Source organism: Acartia tonsa, chromosome 14 (assembly GCF_053477335.1).
Source record: "Acartia tonsa isolate MP-2025a chromosome 14, ASM5347733v1, whole genome shotgun sequence".
Taxonomy (NCBI): domain Eukaryota; kingdom Metazoa; phylum Arthropoda; class Copepoda; order Calanoida; family Acartiidae; genus Acartia; species Acartia tonsa.
In genome coordinates, this window is record NC_137273.1 from 1527334 (window position 1) to 1542757 (window position 15424).

The following is a 15424-nucleotide window of genomic DNA, read 5'->3' on the forward strand; positions in this document are numbered from 1 at the left end:
ATAACAATAAATTGACGTATATCCCCAATGATTATAAATATAATTACCCCTTGTGTATACTACAATTATTGTCTTAAAAGTTAGGACACTACTAGCTTGAACCAAAATAATAATAATTAAATAATAAGCCAAGAATCTAAAAATACACCTAGAGGCCGTTTTGAATATTTTGTTTATAAAGAAATTAAAACGAAAAAGTATAAAATGTTGCTACATTTCAAAACATTGCCTTTAATGTGTTTAGATAGTTGTTTTTAAAAGCGAAGCTTTCCAATAATTAGGTTAGGTCCGTATGTTCTCTTAGCTTTACGATTCCTGGAACAGTAAGGTATGATTTTTAAAGCGTAGCAACTCTTTAATCCAATTAATCTTATGTTTAGAATAATGATTCCTGGGACCAAAAAATTATAATGCTATAGTCTAAGTCCTTAAAATTCATACGAAATCAGAATCTCACATTACTATTTTTTCACAGATTTTTTTTTGTAAAATTGAAAGATTTTATAAAATTATTTGCAGAAATTTTATACTTTTAAATACAGCTTTTTCTGTGTGATGACAATTCCACCTAAACACTCTTCTCCGCTTTGTACCTAATAGTTACAGAAATCACAATGCCAAGTATTAAATTTATAGAATAATTCTAACATGCCTAAATTAACAATAGGATTAATCCATTATGGTCGGACATACCCTATAATATAAAGTAGTAAGGTTTTTTGTCTGTAGCTAAAGATCTCGGAAATGGCTGGTCCAAATAGGTAATTCTTTTCAAGGTATGCCAAGGTATCCGTCCTCTCCTAGAGGCTAGGGGCGCAGCAACTAGTTATAATAAAGAACAAATACGCTTTTAAAAAATCCAGATTGATATTTTTGACCATTTATAACATAATATTTTTAGAAGCTTTGCTTTAATGGACAAGACTTTATTTGTTTGTGTGTGTGTGTGTGTGTGTGTATGTGTATGTGTATGTGTATGTGTGTGTGTGTGTGTGTGTGTGTGTGCGTGTGTGTGTGTTCGAGTATTAAATTTCTTAGTTTACAAACATACTCATATCATAATTCAAAACAGTCAATTTGAAGAAACATTAAAATGATTAAAACAAGGATGACCAAATTCTAAGATTAAATAAAGCGAAGCAATTTTGGTTGCTAATATGGACCTCATTTATTGATCAGTTCGTTCATCCAGTAGTGGGTTAAGGGGGTCGAAAGATGGTATAGTTTTTTAGCCAGCTGAGAGTATCACTATTTTAGAGTATATGACTAACTGGTGCATTATCCAAGTAATAACACATTTATTCTGGTACCTTCATTTCTATAAGTAATACTAGCGGCTACGCCCCTAGAGGCCTCTAGGACACTTAAAAGGTTCAGTCAACCCTCAACTTTTTATTTTGTATTAAAAGATGGATTTTAAAAAAATACGGGGGGGGGGGGTTATAACCTATTTCTCTTGGAAGGGTAGAGTTACCCTTACCCCAAAAAGTTAAAACCTTTTCTGGACCTATAAGAGGATTCAGTATTAAAGGAGAACCATATTAAAACCGCGGTTAGTGAGATCTTATTCTTGGGGGGGAAAAATTTTAACCAGTTTTGTTAAAGTGCCCAAAGTTTTTCAGAACTCCAATGAAATAAAAAAAAATTGGGTACTTGTGTAATTGAAAGTCCCAATACCCCCTCCCCTCCTCAAATTTTATAACGATTATCAGATCAACACACACTTGTATTATACAGAAGCTTCGCTTCTCCAAAGAGGCCAATTTGCTTGAATATAAAAATGATAAAAAGATAATTTCTAATTGGGTCGTTTGAAATTGGATAGCATTAGATGTCAAAACATGACCCAGCTCAAATTTACACTCAGGAAGGGAGAGGACATTGGGTTGTATAATTATACTGTTACACAAAGTTTTATTTTACGTTTTTCACGTTCCGTTAAGATGTTGGGATCGAGTCTTGGTCAAATCCGCGTCATAAATTAATAAGTTGAAATATAAATAAAATATTTATAAAATCAAATCTTTCTGCGGATATTAAAACGAAAAAAAGTCCTGGGCTAACAAAACTGGTATTAATTTAATGATTTTTAGTTTACTATTTGTAGAAAATTGTCTCTAATTCGATGCTTTACATGATTTTTTAGTATGGCTGAGAGCCGGATTCTAATTGGTTTCTCATTTGGCTATTCTTTTATGACAAAAATCTTAAGGGATAAGACAATGGACGATAAAAACATTCAATATGTAAGAAGCTACGCTACTTAAAATTCATAATTTTTTGCCCAAACAGAATAATTCGTATTTTTGAGGAATGTTTTCAGGGATCTTAAGGAATAAGACAAAGGATGATAAATTTACCAGCCAATTGGATACCCAAAGTATTTAGGCCAACGAATAAGAAAACACAGGGTACCAGTGTAATTTACAGTCCAATGTCCCCTTCCCTCTTACCCTGATATTCTCAGACTTGAAAAGTTTAAAGGCCGGGGGATTAAATTAAAAGCATCTGGATTTTTTGCGCTCGGGGTGAATCTTCAATTCTGCAATTAGTCCGCGTTTGTTTTATGATCCTTATATGAAAGTAAGAGGATGTCTGCAGTGAGGTTAAGGACAATGTGCTGTGTTTTACACTAGTCCCCAAAGTTTTATAATAACGTTTTCTTATTTGTTGGCTTGACAACTTTGGTTGGTTGGTTTATCAAATTGAGTGTTCAAAAGTTTCACAACCAGTTATTCTAATCTACAGAAGGGGTAATTTTGTGTATCACCATTTTGGTTGTACATCAATTTATCGGTCATTGTCTTATCCCTTTAGATCCATTGGATGTCCGTGTGTCTATGTGTACCTTAAGATCTCACTAACCGCTGAACTGATATGGTTCTTAACTTCTGCATACGATTAACAAAGGTTTAATGTGTAAATATTAACTACATATGCGATTTATAAATCAATCTAAAATCACTTGGATGTTACACCAGATTATCAGGTAAGTAATAATCGCAGCTGGCTAAAACAATCATACCCCCCCTCCCTCCATTCACTTTTACCTCCCCTTCTACTAAATGAATAAACTGACCAATAAATGATATGGGAAATAGCCACCTAAATCTTCATGCGGAATTTAAGGCACAGCTTTTTTGCTCATAAACATACAATTTTATCTAGAATATAGGGATTTGACACTGGACTAGAAATTCTTTCTTTCTTCTGTCCGTATGTATGTATGTCTGTCTTTATGTAAGTTTATCTGTATTAATATCTGACTGCAGATAGAGGGAGGGGGGGAGACAATGGGCTGTTTATAACTCTAGTCCCCAAAGTTTTATAATTGTTTTCTTATTAGTTGAAGTAATGAGGAGTAATGTTATGTATCATCATTGGGAATGTATATCAATGTATCGGCCGTTGTCTTATCCCTTTAGATCCCTGGTCTGTCTGATTGTCCGTCTGTATGTATATATGTGAATATGTTTGTTTGTATGTCTGTCAGTAAAATATAAATAAAAATATATAAGGGTAAGTAATTTTATGTTATATAATTTTGAAGAATAAAAAAAACTTATCCCCTAATTCCCTGAAATCTAGATAAGCATAAAACATCTGAGTAACTAGCATGCAAATAAAACATTGGTGTTCAATCGTGTTCCCAAAAACTATAAAAATCGCATTCTTCTCTCTTTAAACCTGTTTTGATAACTGTTATAAAGAAAAGTCCTAAGGCACTAACATCCCAAATATTGCAGACAACAAACTCTATGATTGCACAACCTTTTTCTCCCATTTTTGTCAAGGCTTTCCTCTTCTATTTAAGTAAAGCATCTGAATTTCATTTAACAACGCCTAAAAGAATAAGAGAAATAGCCTAAAACCATCCACATTTGATTTGAACCACCAGGACTTATATAAAGCATCTTTTTAATGGAAACTTAATCGGTTCAGTGGTTAATGAGTACAGACAAACAAACAAAAAAAACCTTACTACTTTAAGGCATTAATTTTATGATTTGTATTTTAATATTCGTGCAAAATTGTCGGTAATACATCTACTATACATGATTTTTCAGTATGGCCACGACTCCATTCTAATTTAGCTGCATGATATTAATCGAAGCCTTACTTGAAAATACATGGAATTTCTGCGGACGTGAAATATAACCAAAACATCAAAGAACTGAAAAATAAGTTATTTTGCAAAATAAAAACTTAAAAATTCAAAATTAGTAGCGAAGCTACTCTATAAATCTTTTTATATTATTTAATAATGTTATTCTAATAATGAAGGAAGCTACCTATTAATTTTATCAAAAAAGATTAATTTAGTTTTTAATCTGAAAATACTTTTACTCTTATCAGATTACCTATTTGTTTTGATATGACGATTTCTTATTCATTAGCTTAACAACTTTAAGGACGTTTATTAAATTTTTATTGGTTTGCTCATTAAGTTCAGTGTCTAAATGTTTCAACAACTAATTGTAATATATAGAAGGGGTAATTTTGGGTATCATCATTGGAAATGTACATCAATTTATCGGTCATTGTCTTATCCTTTTAGATCTCTGGGAATTGTACCAAAACATTTTAATTAATTATTTTAAAAATCTTTTCAACCAATTTGTTTAAAGAGGAAAATTTGCATATTTAGATTTAAGTTAATTATTCTTAAAATAATATTTTCTGCAGGGATCTTAAGGGATAAGACAATAAACGATTAATATACATCCAGGGACGTCTAAGTTTTTTATTATCAGGGGGGTTCAAAGGTTTGAGGGGGGTAATCTAATATACTTTTTAGAATTTTGAGGGTGGTAAAATAAGGGGTTTGAATGAGTGAGTGGGGTAAACCACCCTTTGAAGTCTAAGTGTACATCCCCAATGATCATAAACAAAACTACCCCTTTTGTCTAATGTCCCCTCCCTCCCTGTCGTTATAATATAAATATCAGGGATCTAAAGGGATAAGACAATGGCCGATAAATTGATATATATTCCCTATGGTGATACACAAAATTACCCCTTCTTTAAAATAAGTGTTGTAACATGTAGCACTAAACATAATAAACCAACTAATCACAATTCACTAAAGTCTCCATTGTTTTAAAGGCAACAAATAAGAGAACGTTATTATACAACTTAGTGGACTAGTGTAATAAACAGCCAACTGTCTCCTCTCTCTCTGTATATGAATAGAATTTTATGGTCTGTCAGTTTGTCGGTTGTGTAATTTGCCGTCAGGAGGAAACGTAACATGTAACTTACACAAGATAAAGACATGTTCAAATCTTTCTACCACCTATTCAGATTATGCCTGGGATCTTAAGGGATAAGACAATGGACGATGATTTAATATACGTGATAAACAAAATTACCCTTTCTATAGATTAGAATTATTTGGCTGAACCAAGTTACCAACATATAAAATTTAAGTACCAAAAGTTTTTTTCAGCCAAACGAAGGTATTATAATTGTATCCAGAAAAAGAAACATTGGTTAAACTGGTCCCCAATGTTTTATAAGTACAATCTCTTATTATTGGCTTAAAAACTTTTTGGGACTTAAATTGAAATTTGATTGGTTATTACAACCCTTAAATATGCAAAAAATTTCCCTTGGATCAATGGAAAAATTCCCTCAAAATTGTTGATTAATCTGCTTAGCAGACATACAGATCTCATTTTGCTTTAGTTGATGGGATGCGTTACTTTAACATCCAACTGACAACCAACCCTTTGATTACTCGACATTTGTCCGAGAAGTCTTATCTTTGCATGGTAATGAGTTGCTATTGTTAATGGGCCAAGGCATTCCCCTTATTATAACTAGTTATGTCGCGCACTTGATATAGCAGCAGTAGGAACCATTTTTAACGTCTTTAGATATAACGCGTTGTCGGGCCGAGATACGAACCTATCACCTCCCCGACGACAAGCAGATTCGCGGGTTATTTTAGTAGTTCTCAAGTGGTTTTGTAAACTTATATTTGTAGGGGTGTGATTAGAAATTCAGATTAACAAACTTGTTTCATTTTGATTTATTCATTAGTAAAAGTACAATTATTAAGGATCTTAAGGGATAAGACAATGGACGATAAATTTATGTACATCCCCAATTCATTTATACAAAATTACTCCTTCTGTAGAACATAATCATTAGTTGAAAAATGTGTAAACATTATTAGTTTAAAACTGACTAATCAAAATCAAGGAAAGCACCCAAAGTTTTTTAGCCAATGAACAAGTTATTACAAAACTTTGGGTACCAGTATAATATAGTCCAATGTCTCCTCTCTCCTCTCTTTTAATGAGAAAGCAACAATTTGCTTTTTGAATATATTTGAATCATTATTTTGCTTTATTGTTTCTGTATCAAAATGTGCTAAAAGAAATTGACAAGGATTGAAGTTTCTCAACGTTGAATAAAAGATGTTCGACCTTTAGAATGACTCTTCGAGTTCTTATAAAACAAAGAACAGTTATTTATCGCATTATCAACAGCTTTCCGCTTATATAAAAATGTAAAATTAAAAGATTTTTGGGAAGCCTAAAAAAAATGTTTTAATCTTGTAATTGTACATTTTTATAATTGTTAAAAATGTATAGAATTCGATACAATAAATATTTTTTCAGTATGGCTTAGAACCAGTTCTAATCCAGCGGATATTAATCGGTTATGAAGCCATACTGGAAATCATTTTTTAGATTTTTTCGTCTGCGTATAAATCAGCCAACCGTAATTCCAACCGGCCGACTTAACTACACAGGGATAATGGGGCTAGGTTAATCAATTTAAAAAGTTACAGTTTCTATTTATTAATGTAAAATATGATAAATTAACTTTTATTATTTTAGTCCATTAAGATCCTAAGAACCACTAATGAAGGAATATTTATTTCTCGCATCGTATTATAAACAGGTTTCTGCGGATATAGAATGTACAATTATAAGATTAAAACCAGTTGTACATTTCTATATTCGTAGAAAACTGGATATAATACGTTGCTAGACATAGCTTTTTGGTAAGGATGAGAACCGGTTCTAATCCACCGGTTTCGAATGATTACGAGAATCCGGAAAATTAGGGAAATAATCATTATTAGGGAATAGGTTTAAATGATATAAAGTAGCAATTGTTTTATATTTTTACATTAAGATCTCGCTCTTTATTTCTTCCTATATCCCAATTTGAACTCGACCGTGGACTTGGTTTGCTTGAGTGAAAGTTTTCAAGATTTTAGAATGATGATATACAATGCAAGAAATGCGGTGGTTACACGCTGAATATACTATATTAATATGATATAATTATCCTATTAAATGAAACTAGCGGCATCGTACATAGCCTCTAGGGGCTTTACCCAAAGAGGATTTTTTTAAATTAGGTACCTAAAAAAAGAAAAAATAGGGGGATTTTGTAGTATTAGGGGGGGGGTGTCCCATCCCCCAAGAAAACAGCCTAAAACCAAAGTACCAGTAGGTATATTACCTGAAGATTATAATCCAATCGGTTCAGCAGTTACCGAGATCTTAAGCTTCAGACGGACGGACGGACAGACATCATTCTACTTGTGTCCCAAAGATTTATAATAATGGTTTCATATTCGTTAGATCAACAACTTTGGGATCTTTCATTGAATTTTGGTTAATCTAGTTGAGTGTCGAAACGTTTCAATCATTAATTGTAATCTACAAAATCATGTACTTTTGTGTATCATCATTAGGAATGTACATTCATTAATCGTCCATTGTCTTATCCCTTTAGATCTCTGACTAAAACTGCAAATACAGAGTGTACAAAAAAATAAAATGATCTTACAGCAACCAAAAATGCGCATAGTTGACAAACCACCCAAGGAGGGAGGGGACATTGCACTACAAATTACACAGGTACCCGAAGTTTTATAACAATGTTATCTTATTCGTTGGGTACTTAATACTAAACTAGAATAGTCCTACCTTTCCAACTAATATTTTAAATCTATAGAAGGTGAAATTTTGTTTATCATCAGTGGGGATGTTAACCAATTCATTGTCTTATCCTTAATCTCCCTGCATAACCCCTAGAACTAGATTTCCCCAAATTTTCTTTCCATTTTCACTTTTTCAAGGTCAAAAGTAGAGATAACTTTCAGGGATCTTGAGGGATAAGACAATGGACGATATATTGATGTTCATTCCCATTGATAATAAACAAATTACTCCTTCTTTAGATTTTAAAAAAATGGTTGAAACGTTTAGATACTTATAACTGTGAACTAACTAATAAAACTTTAATAAAAGTACCCAAAGTTTACAAGATTATAAAACTTTGGGTACTTGTAATTAACAGCCCAATAACCCATCCTGCGAACCGCATATTCAAAATTCAGTAATAAAAAGTAGCCAATGTTTCTGAGCCAACGAATAAGGTATAGTGATTTTAAAACTTTGGGTACCAGAGTAATAAACTTAACACCCCAATACCTTGTTATCCGAGGAATCATTATTCCAAGAATTGAATGTTTTAAATGAACGTACGGACTTTCTGGCAACTGTTACAGGAATTGTTATACAAAGATTGAAATTGATAGGACAATTCTAACACACTCAAAGTAACGATAAGAGCTATCCGTTACTGACACAGATAGACTGGTCCTAATTAAAGAAAAGCTTCGCTTTCAACACAAGGAAGTAAAATTAATATCCAATTAAATTTTATAATTCTCTAATTTGCTATAAGCCACGAAAAGAAGGTATATTGGTAAAAAGTTGAGAAAAAGGTTCCTCAACATGAAAACTTTCTCCAGAGAGGGTGGTGGTACCCCCTCGCAAAATAGTTATAAACCTTACCAAGACATATGAGAAGCTACATATCGTTTCAGCAGTTAGCGAGATCCTTCAGTGCAGACATACACACAGTGATTCCTGTTACTTTTAAATAATTAAAAAAGGATATTAAAGTAACATGATATCTGTTTCTATGTACTTCTGCTAAGATCTCGTAATCTAAGATTTTCATTGGTTTATGGAAGGATTTTGGCTATTTTTATTTAAAACAATATGCAGACAAAGCCCGTCTTTAAAAATCTTTAATAGCTCTATCCCTCTTATTTTAGCGTTATCCTTATGTGTTGCAAAAATGGTTAGCTATCAAATCTTCCAATTCATATACATCCCAGGAATATAAAGGGAGAAACCAATGGCCGATACATTCATGTACTTCCGCGATGATCAATATTATACACAAAATAAGACCTTCTGTAGATTACAATTAGTGGTTGAAACATTTGTACACTCATTTTAAAGAACCAACTTATCAAATTCAGTAACATTCCCAGATTTTTTACTCCAACTAATAAGAAACGTTATTATAAAACTTTGGGGACTTGTGTAATATGTCTGTCTATTGTTTATATGTCTGTAACAAAGGATCTCGTTAATTACTGAACCGATAGGGTTTTTCTTATAGTAAAGCTTTCCATAGGTCCAAAAAAGGTTTTTAACTGTTTTGGAAGAGAGTACCTCCACCCTCCTCGAGTATCTCCCCCCTTGACTCAAAATTTCAATTTTTTAAAATTTGAAGATGGTTTTACGCTATTTTCTGCTACATCATTATCATGGGCGAGGTAAAAACAAGTGGAATGGGCAGTTTGTGCTTTTGTATTAATATACGGATAATTATACGGATTGTGCGCGGATAGTATGCGGCTAATGTGCGGATATTATGCGGTTAATGTGCGGATAATATGCGGATAGTGGGGATATGAGGGGAAATGATAATACACTGCTACAAAGCTATTAAACTATTATGTATTATAAAGAGAATTTGCCAAAATAATTAATTATAATTTGAAACACCCCTGTTAAACCTAGAAATTTCAGGCTGACATGAATTGTTTATGTCGACCATTTGCATCTTATTATTAAGAGCTTTCCGAGGATATAAAATGTACAATCATATGATTAAAATCAGTTTTTTTAGCCCCGAGATGCCGAAGAATATAATACGATGCTAGACATAGTTTTTTCGTATGGATGAGAACCGGTTCTAATCCACCAGATATTAAACGGTTTCAAATGAATACAAGAAAAATATCCATTGCTGCTTTTAATATTTAGCCTTATAAAAAAGTAACAGGATGTCTAAATGCCTATGGCTTAAGATTTTAATAACCGCTGTACCAATATGGTTCTTCCTTTACAGTGAAGCTTCATATAGGTCCAGGGAAGGTATAAATTACTTTGCTGTAGTATCAGGGATTAGAAAGGGATAAGACAATGAACATAAATTCATTTACATTCCTATTTGGATACCATAAATATTGGTGGAAGTTTTGAGAAACTGCTAGTTTAAACCATCCAATCAAGATTTAATAAAAAAAACCTTACATATAAGCAAAACATATTTAAAATGTAAAAGGATTTTTCTTACATTTGAAAAGAAAAATGTACGTCTTATTGTATTTTAAAGGTTTTTTTTTCCCTAAAAAAGCTTTCCTATTAAGATATCCATAAATATTTATGAAAATGTACCTTGTACATCACTAGCGGCTGTGCCCCTAGCATCTAAGGGTTCCTTACTTGAAAAAGGAAAAAAAATAGCCTTAAACCGTACCTAATCTAATAAAAAAAATAGACTAAAACCAACCCTAAGTGAAGCATCCCTGAAATAAAGAGAACTCAAATGGTTTAGTAATAATATCGAGATTTTTTATCCATATGTAAAAGTAACAGGATGTCTAAAAGTCTTTGTATGGCAAGGGCAATTTAGGGAGGGGACATTGCACTGCGAATTATTTATTTGGTACCCAAAGTTTTGTATAAACATTTGATGGATCTTCAGGACAAAGTAGCTTCAAGACAAAGTAGCTTCAGGACAAAGTAGCTTCATTCAGGACAAAGTAGCCTCCTAAGGAAAGTAGCCTCCACTGTTAATAAATGTCATGGCCGCAGCGCTCGGCCCCCTAGCCTATAACCTAACCTAACCAAAATTGTAAAAAAAAATATTACAAATTGTAAAAAAAATATCAAAAATTGTAAAAATCTATCAACCACTTTTTGCAAAATCAACGAAATTATAAGAAATTATAAACCACCTATGTATTATCAGTTAATATTATTTTTCTTAAATAAATGTTCTGAAAGTAAATGTCCTGAAGCTACTTTGTCTAAGATCCCATTTGAGTACTTTCATTTAGTTCAAATCAGTTTATTTTGTTTATTTTACTTTGGGATGTACGTCAAATTATCATCCATTGTCTTAACCTTTTATTTCCCTGGACAAAGCCACTAGAGGCTGGGGGCGTAGCACATAAAATACCCGTAAGGAAACAATTGAATGACATGATCGAATCTTGTAAGAATGTCCTTTTATATGAGGAGTTGGGTTGTATTAGCAAAAAATCGTTAAAGCACCTGTTTTATGCCAAAGCATTCCTTTTTTCTTTATGTTAAACATCTATTTTACATCTAATCTAATATTTAACCATGGAAACGAAATTTTAAATTGCTAAAATACAAAATAGAATAATACTAACCCCTATCAACTTTTAAAAATATGCGGGGGGGGGGGGTGTAATTACTAAAACCTAGCACTCTAAAACTGATATACTAATACCGCAGATATTTTAGCTTTTATATACACACAACTTTGAATTAGGATATCTTTACCAAAAAAGGAGATTTTCATTTTGGATTTCATGGTCAATATAACGCTGTTATAGTTATATTTTTGTGTCAAAAAAAAGTGTTTTGACTTATTGTACCCAAAGTTTTATAACCATGTTATCTTTTTCATTAGCTTAAAAACTTTGGCACTTTAATTCATTTTAATTGGTTGGTTTCATTATATAACATTAGTGATGTAAATTTAGTAAGGTTGTAAAATTCATCATTCTTGTTTGACGAAGAATGTAAATTGATGTCCAGTAATATCTCGAAAACGGCTGGATTAAATGCTACATATTTATTAAAAACCTTCATCCCCATAAAAAAAATTTTTTTACTTAATTAAGAATAGTTATTTCTTGCATCATAATATTTTCTTTCTGCGGATATAAAATTTACAATTGCAAGATAAAAACCAGGTTTTAAGCCCCGAGATTTTCATATTCGTAATAATTTGGATAAAATACGATGTTAAACATAATTTTTTCACTTAATCCACCAGATATTAATCGGTTTCGAATGAATATGAGAATAGTTATTTCTTTCATCGTATTATAAACCGGATATAGAATGTACAAGTATAAGATTAAAACCATTTATTTAGCCCTGAGGTGCCGAAGGCACGGGCTAAAAAACTGGTTTTAATCTTATGATTGTACATTTTTATATTCGTAGAAAGCGGTTTATAATACGATGCTAGACATAGTTTTTTCGTATGGATGAGAACCGGTTCCTATCCACCGGATTCGAATGAATACGAGACAAAATGTTATTCATTGCATAAGTAAAGCATCTATATGATCTAACTTTAACTAACATTAATCAAAGAATTATATGCAACAAAAATAAATGTGAAAGGAGAAAGTCGCTCAAAATATCAGCATGTGACGTCAAAAAAATGAGTGATTATCCATCTCTTTTTTAGGAGTTTTCTTTCCTCCTCTCCTCATCCCTCATTTTTATGACGTCAGAATTTTTTTTGGGCGACTTTCTTCTTTCACAAAATAAATATACAATAGAAAATCAATGTTTTTGATTAAAAACTTTAATTAAACTTTAAACAATATAAAACAAAAATTTTAGATGATAGGTGGAGAAACGCCCCAACACCTCTCTTTAAGTAAATTAAGAATAGACGGACAGACATACCCAAAGTACAGAGTAGCTTCGCTACTAAAAATGCGTAGGTATTGAAAAAGTAATTAATCAGGTGGATTAAATGATATAAACATCATTTTTTAGATTAATAAAATTCATTAAATAAAATTAAGATAAAAAACAAGGATGACAACATAATGCATAAAAAACATGGATGGGCTACAAAACTGGTATTAATATTATAATTTCTTTATTCCTAGAAAATTGTCTATAATACTTCACATGATTTTTCAGTATGGCACATAACCGGTAATAATCCAGCGGATATTAATCGATTTAAAAGTCATACTGGAATTATAATTTATTGTTTTAAATTGTCTATAATGACAGGGAGGGAGGGGACATTGGACTGTTTATTACATTAGTAAACAACTTCGGGGACTTGAATTGTGTGTACTGTTTAAACATTTCAACAATTATAATCTACAGAAAGGTAATTGTGTGTATCATCATTGAGGATGTACATCAATTTCTCGGCCATTGTCTTATCCCTTTAGATCCCTGCCATAATGATCATTTTTTACCCCTAAGCGATTGGAAATTGGCCAAGCAACACAATGAAATAGAAACTTCTAGGGATCTTAGGGGATAAGACAATGGACGATGAAATGATACACATCCCCAATGATGACATACAAAATTAGAAATATTAGGACACTACTAGAACCAACAGATTAAAAATTTAAAAGGTACTCAAAGTCATCAAGCCAACAAATAAGATACCATGATTTATAACACTTTGGATACCACCAGTGTAACTTATTACCCATTGTCCCCTCCCTCCCTCCCTGGATAATTTAAAATTACATACTCTGCCCTCTTTTGTTATTACTTTATACTTCGAATAAAGAAAATTTTCTTAGTAAAATTATTAAGAAAAAAATAATTTGAATTAATCAATTTAATGCACTAAAATATCTTATAATTGATTGGTTAGCAAAAAAGGATGACAACATCCATAAAAAGCAAAGCTTACAAAATCAGACGACAGACATTGAAAATATTGTACCTAAATGTTACAGAAATAATCATGCAAAGTTTAAAATCGATAGGACAATTCTAATATGTCCAATAAACGATCAGAGCTATTTAGTTATAATTTCATTATAATAAAGGTTAAATTTGAGGGGGTACATTAATTTATCGTCCATTGTCTTATCTCTTGAAATTCCTGGTTTACAATTTCCCACTATTATAGTTTTGTTTGCCCTTAAACTTAAGAAAATTATACAAAAATAGAGAAATTGACAAGGACCAAAAAAATCCAAAGTATATTTAATTAAAAATCAAAATAAATAATTTTTTTCTAGGGACGATGTGGACCTATGAGGAGCTTCACTGTAAAGGAGAATAATATCGGTAAGCAGTTGGCGAGATCCTTCACTACACACACACACACACTGGTAGACAACCCAGGGATCTAAAGGGATAAGACAATGGCCGATAAATTGATGTACATCCCGAATGATTATACACAAACTTACCTCTTCACGTTAATACACTCAACTTAATGATCCAATCAATCAAAATTCACTGTAGTCCCCAAACTTGTTAATCCAACGAATTTAGAAAACATAAAAATTTGGGGACTAGTGTAATAAACAGACCTTATCCCCTCTCTCTTTGCAGACAACCTGCTAATTTTATGTAGGTAAAACGGTATAACAAACGAACATCAACACTTGTATAGTGTCAGAACTTAATTATCAGAATATAAAAGTATAAAAGTCAAAACAAAATTGTAAGTAAATTTGTTGCAAAACTGCTAAAATAGAGGATATGTTTAAGGACATATTAACATTTTTAAGACTTGGTTATAGAGATGCTTTGCCTATAACATTGTACCTTGTTGTAATAGGAATCAGTATTAAAAAAAAATTTGGATATTTATATCACATTAAAAATGGTTGTTAAAAAGGTTAAAAATCAACATGTTATAAATGGACGTACGAACATTCTGGTAACGATTATAGAGTTGCTACGCCCCTAAATCGTACCTAACTACTACAGGAATCATCATGCAAAGTTTGAAATCGATAGGACAATTCTAACAAGCCTAAATTAATGGTAAAAAAGCTACCAAACGGACGTACGGACTGACGGATGGACCGACCCTAATTATGTAAAAAGCTTCGCTACAAAAAAAAGAAACGAATGTCAATCACGTCTAAACACAGAGGAATGTATAATTGTGGTAAAATCATCCAGGGATCTTAAGGGATAAGACAATGGACGATAAAATTATATACTTCCCCAATCCAATGATGAATGATGATAAACAAAAGTTACCCTTTGCGTAGATTAAGATAAAGGATGAAAAGATTGGGCACCTCTAACCAACCCATCAAATCTAATATGATTTAAAACTTTGGGTACCAGCGTAATTGGGCATGTACTACAATTTATCGTCCATTGTCTTATCAATTAAGATTCTTAGTAAATTTAGTTATTACTGTGTAAATACCACTCTAAGTATTGAAATAATTATGCTATATGGCTCCGAAACCGATTAATATCCGCTGGATTTGAACCGGTTCTGAGCCAATTACAGACAATTTTCCACGAATGTTAAATATAATCACAAAATCAATACCAGTTTTGTTAGACCGGGCCTTCGGTTC

General features: G+C 32.0%; 2 protein-coding genes across 2 annotated transcripts in view; one reads left to right on the forward strand and one right to left on the reverse strand.

Moving 5' to 3' along the window:
• Window positions 1–8438, forward strand: part of LOC145306160 (uncharacterized) — a 287293-nt gene extending 278855 nt beyond the window's left edge. The window contains exon 7 of the mRNA XM_080148139.1: window positions 8417–8438. Within this exon, the coding sequence (XP_080004265.1) occupies window positions 8417–8422 (6 nt within the window). The 3' untranslated portion in view covers window positions 8423–8438. The remainder of the gene's footprint in view (window positions 1–8416) is intronic.
• LOC145306157 (putative chitinase 2) overlaps window positions 1–15424 on the reverse strand; it is an 86565-nt gene that overhangs the window by 45979 nt on the left and 25162 nt on the right. The window lies entirely within an intron of this gene.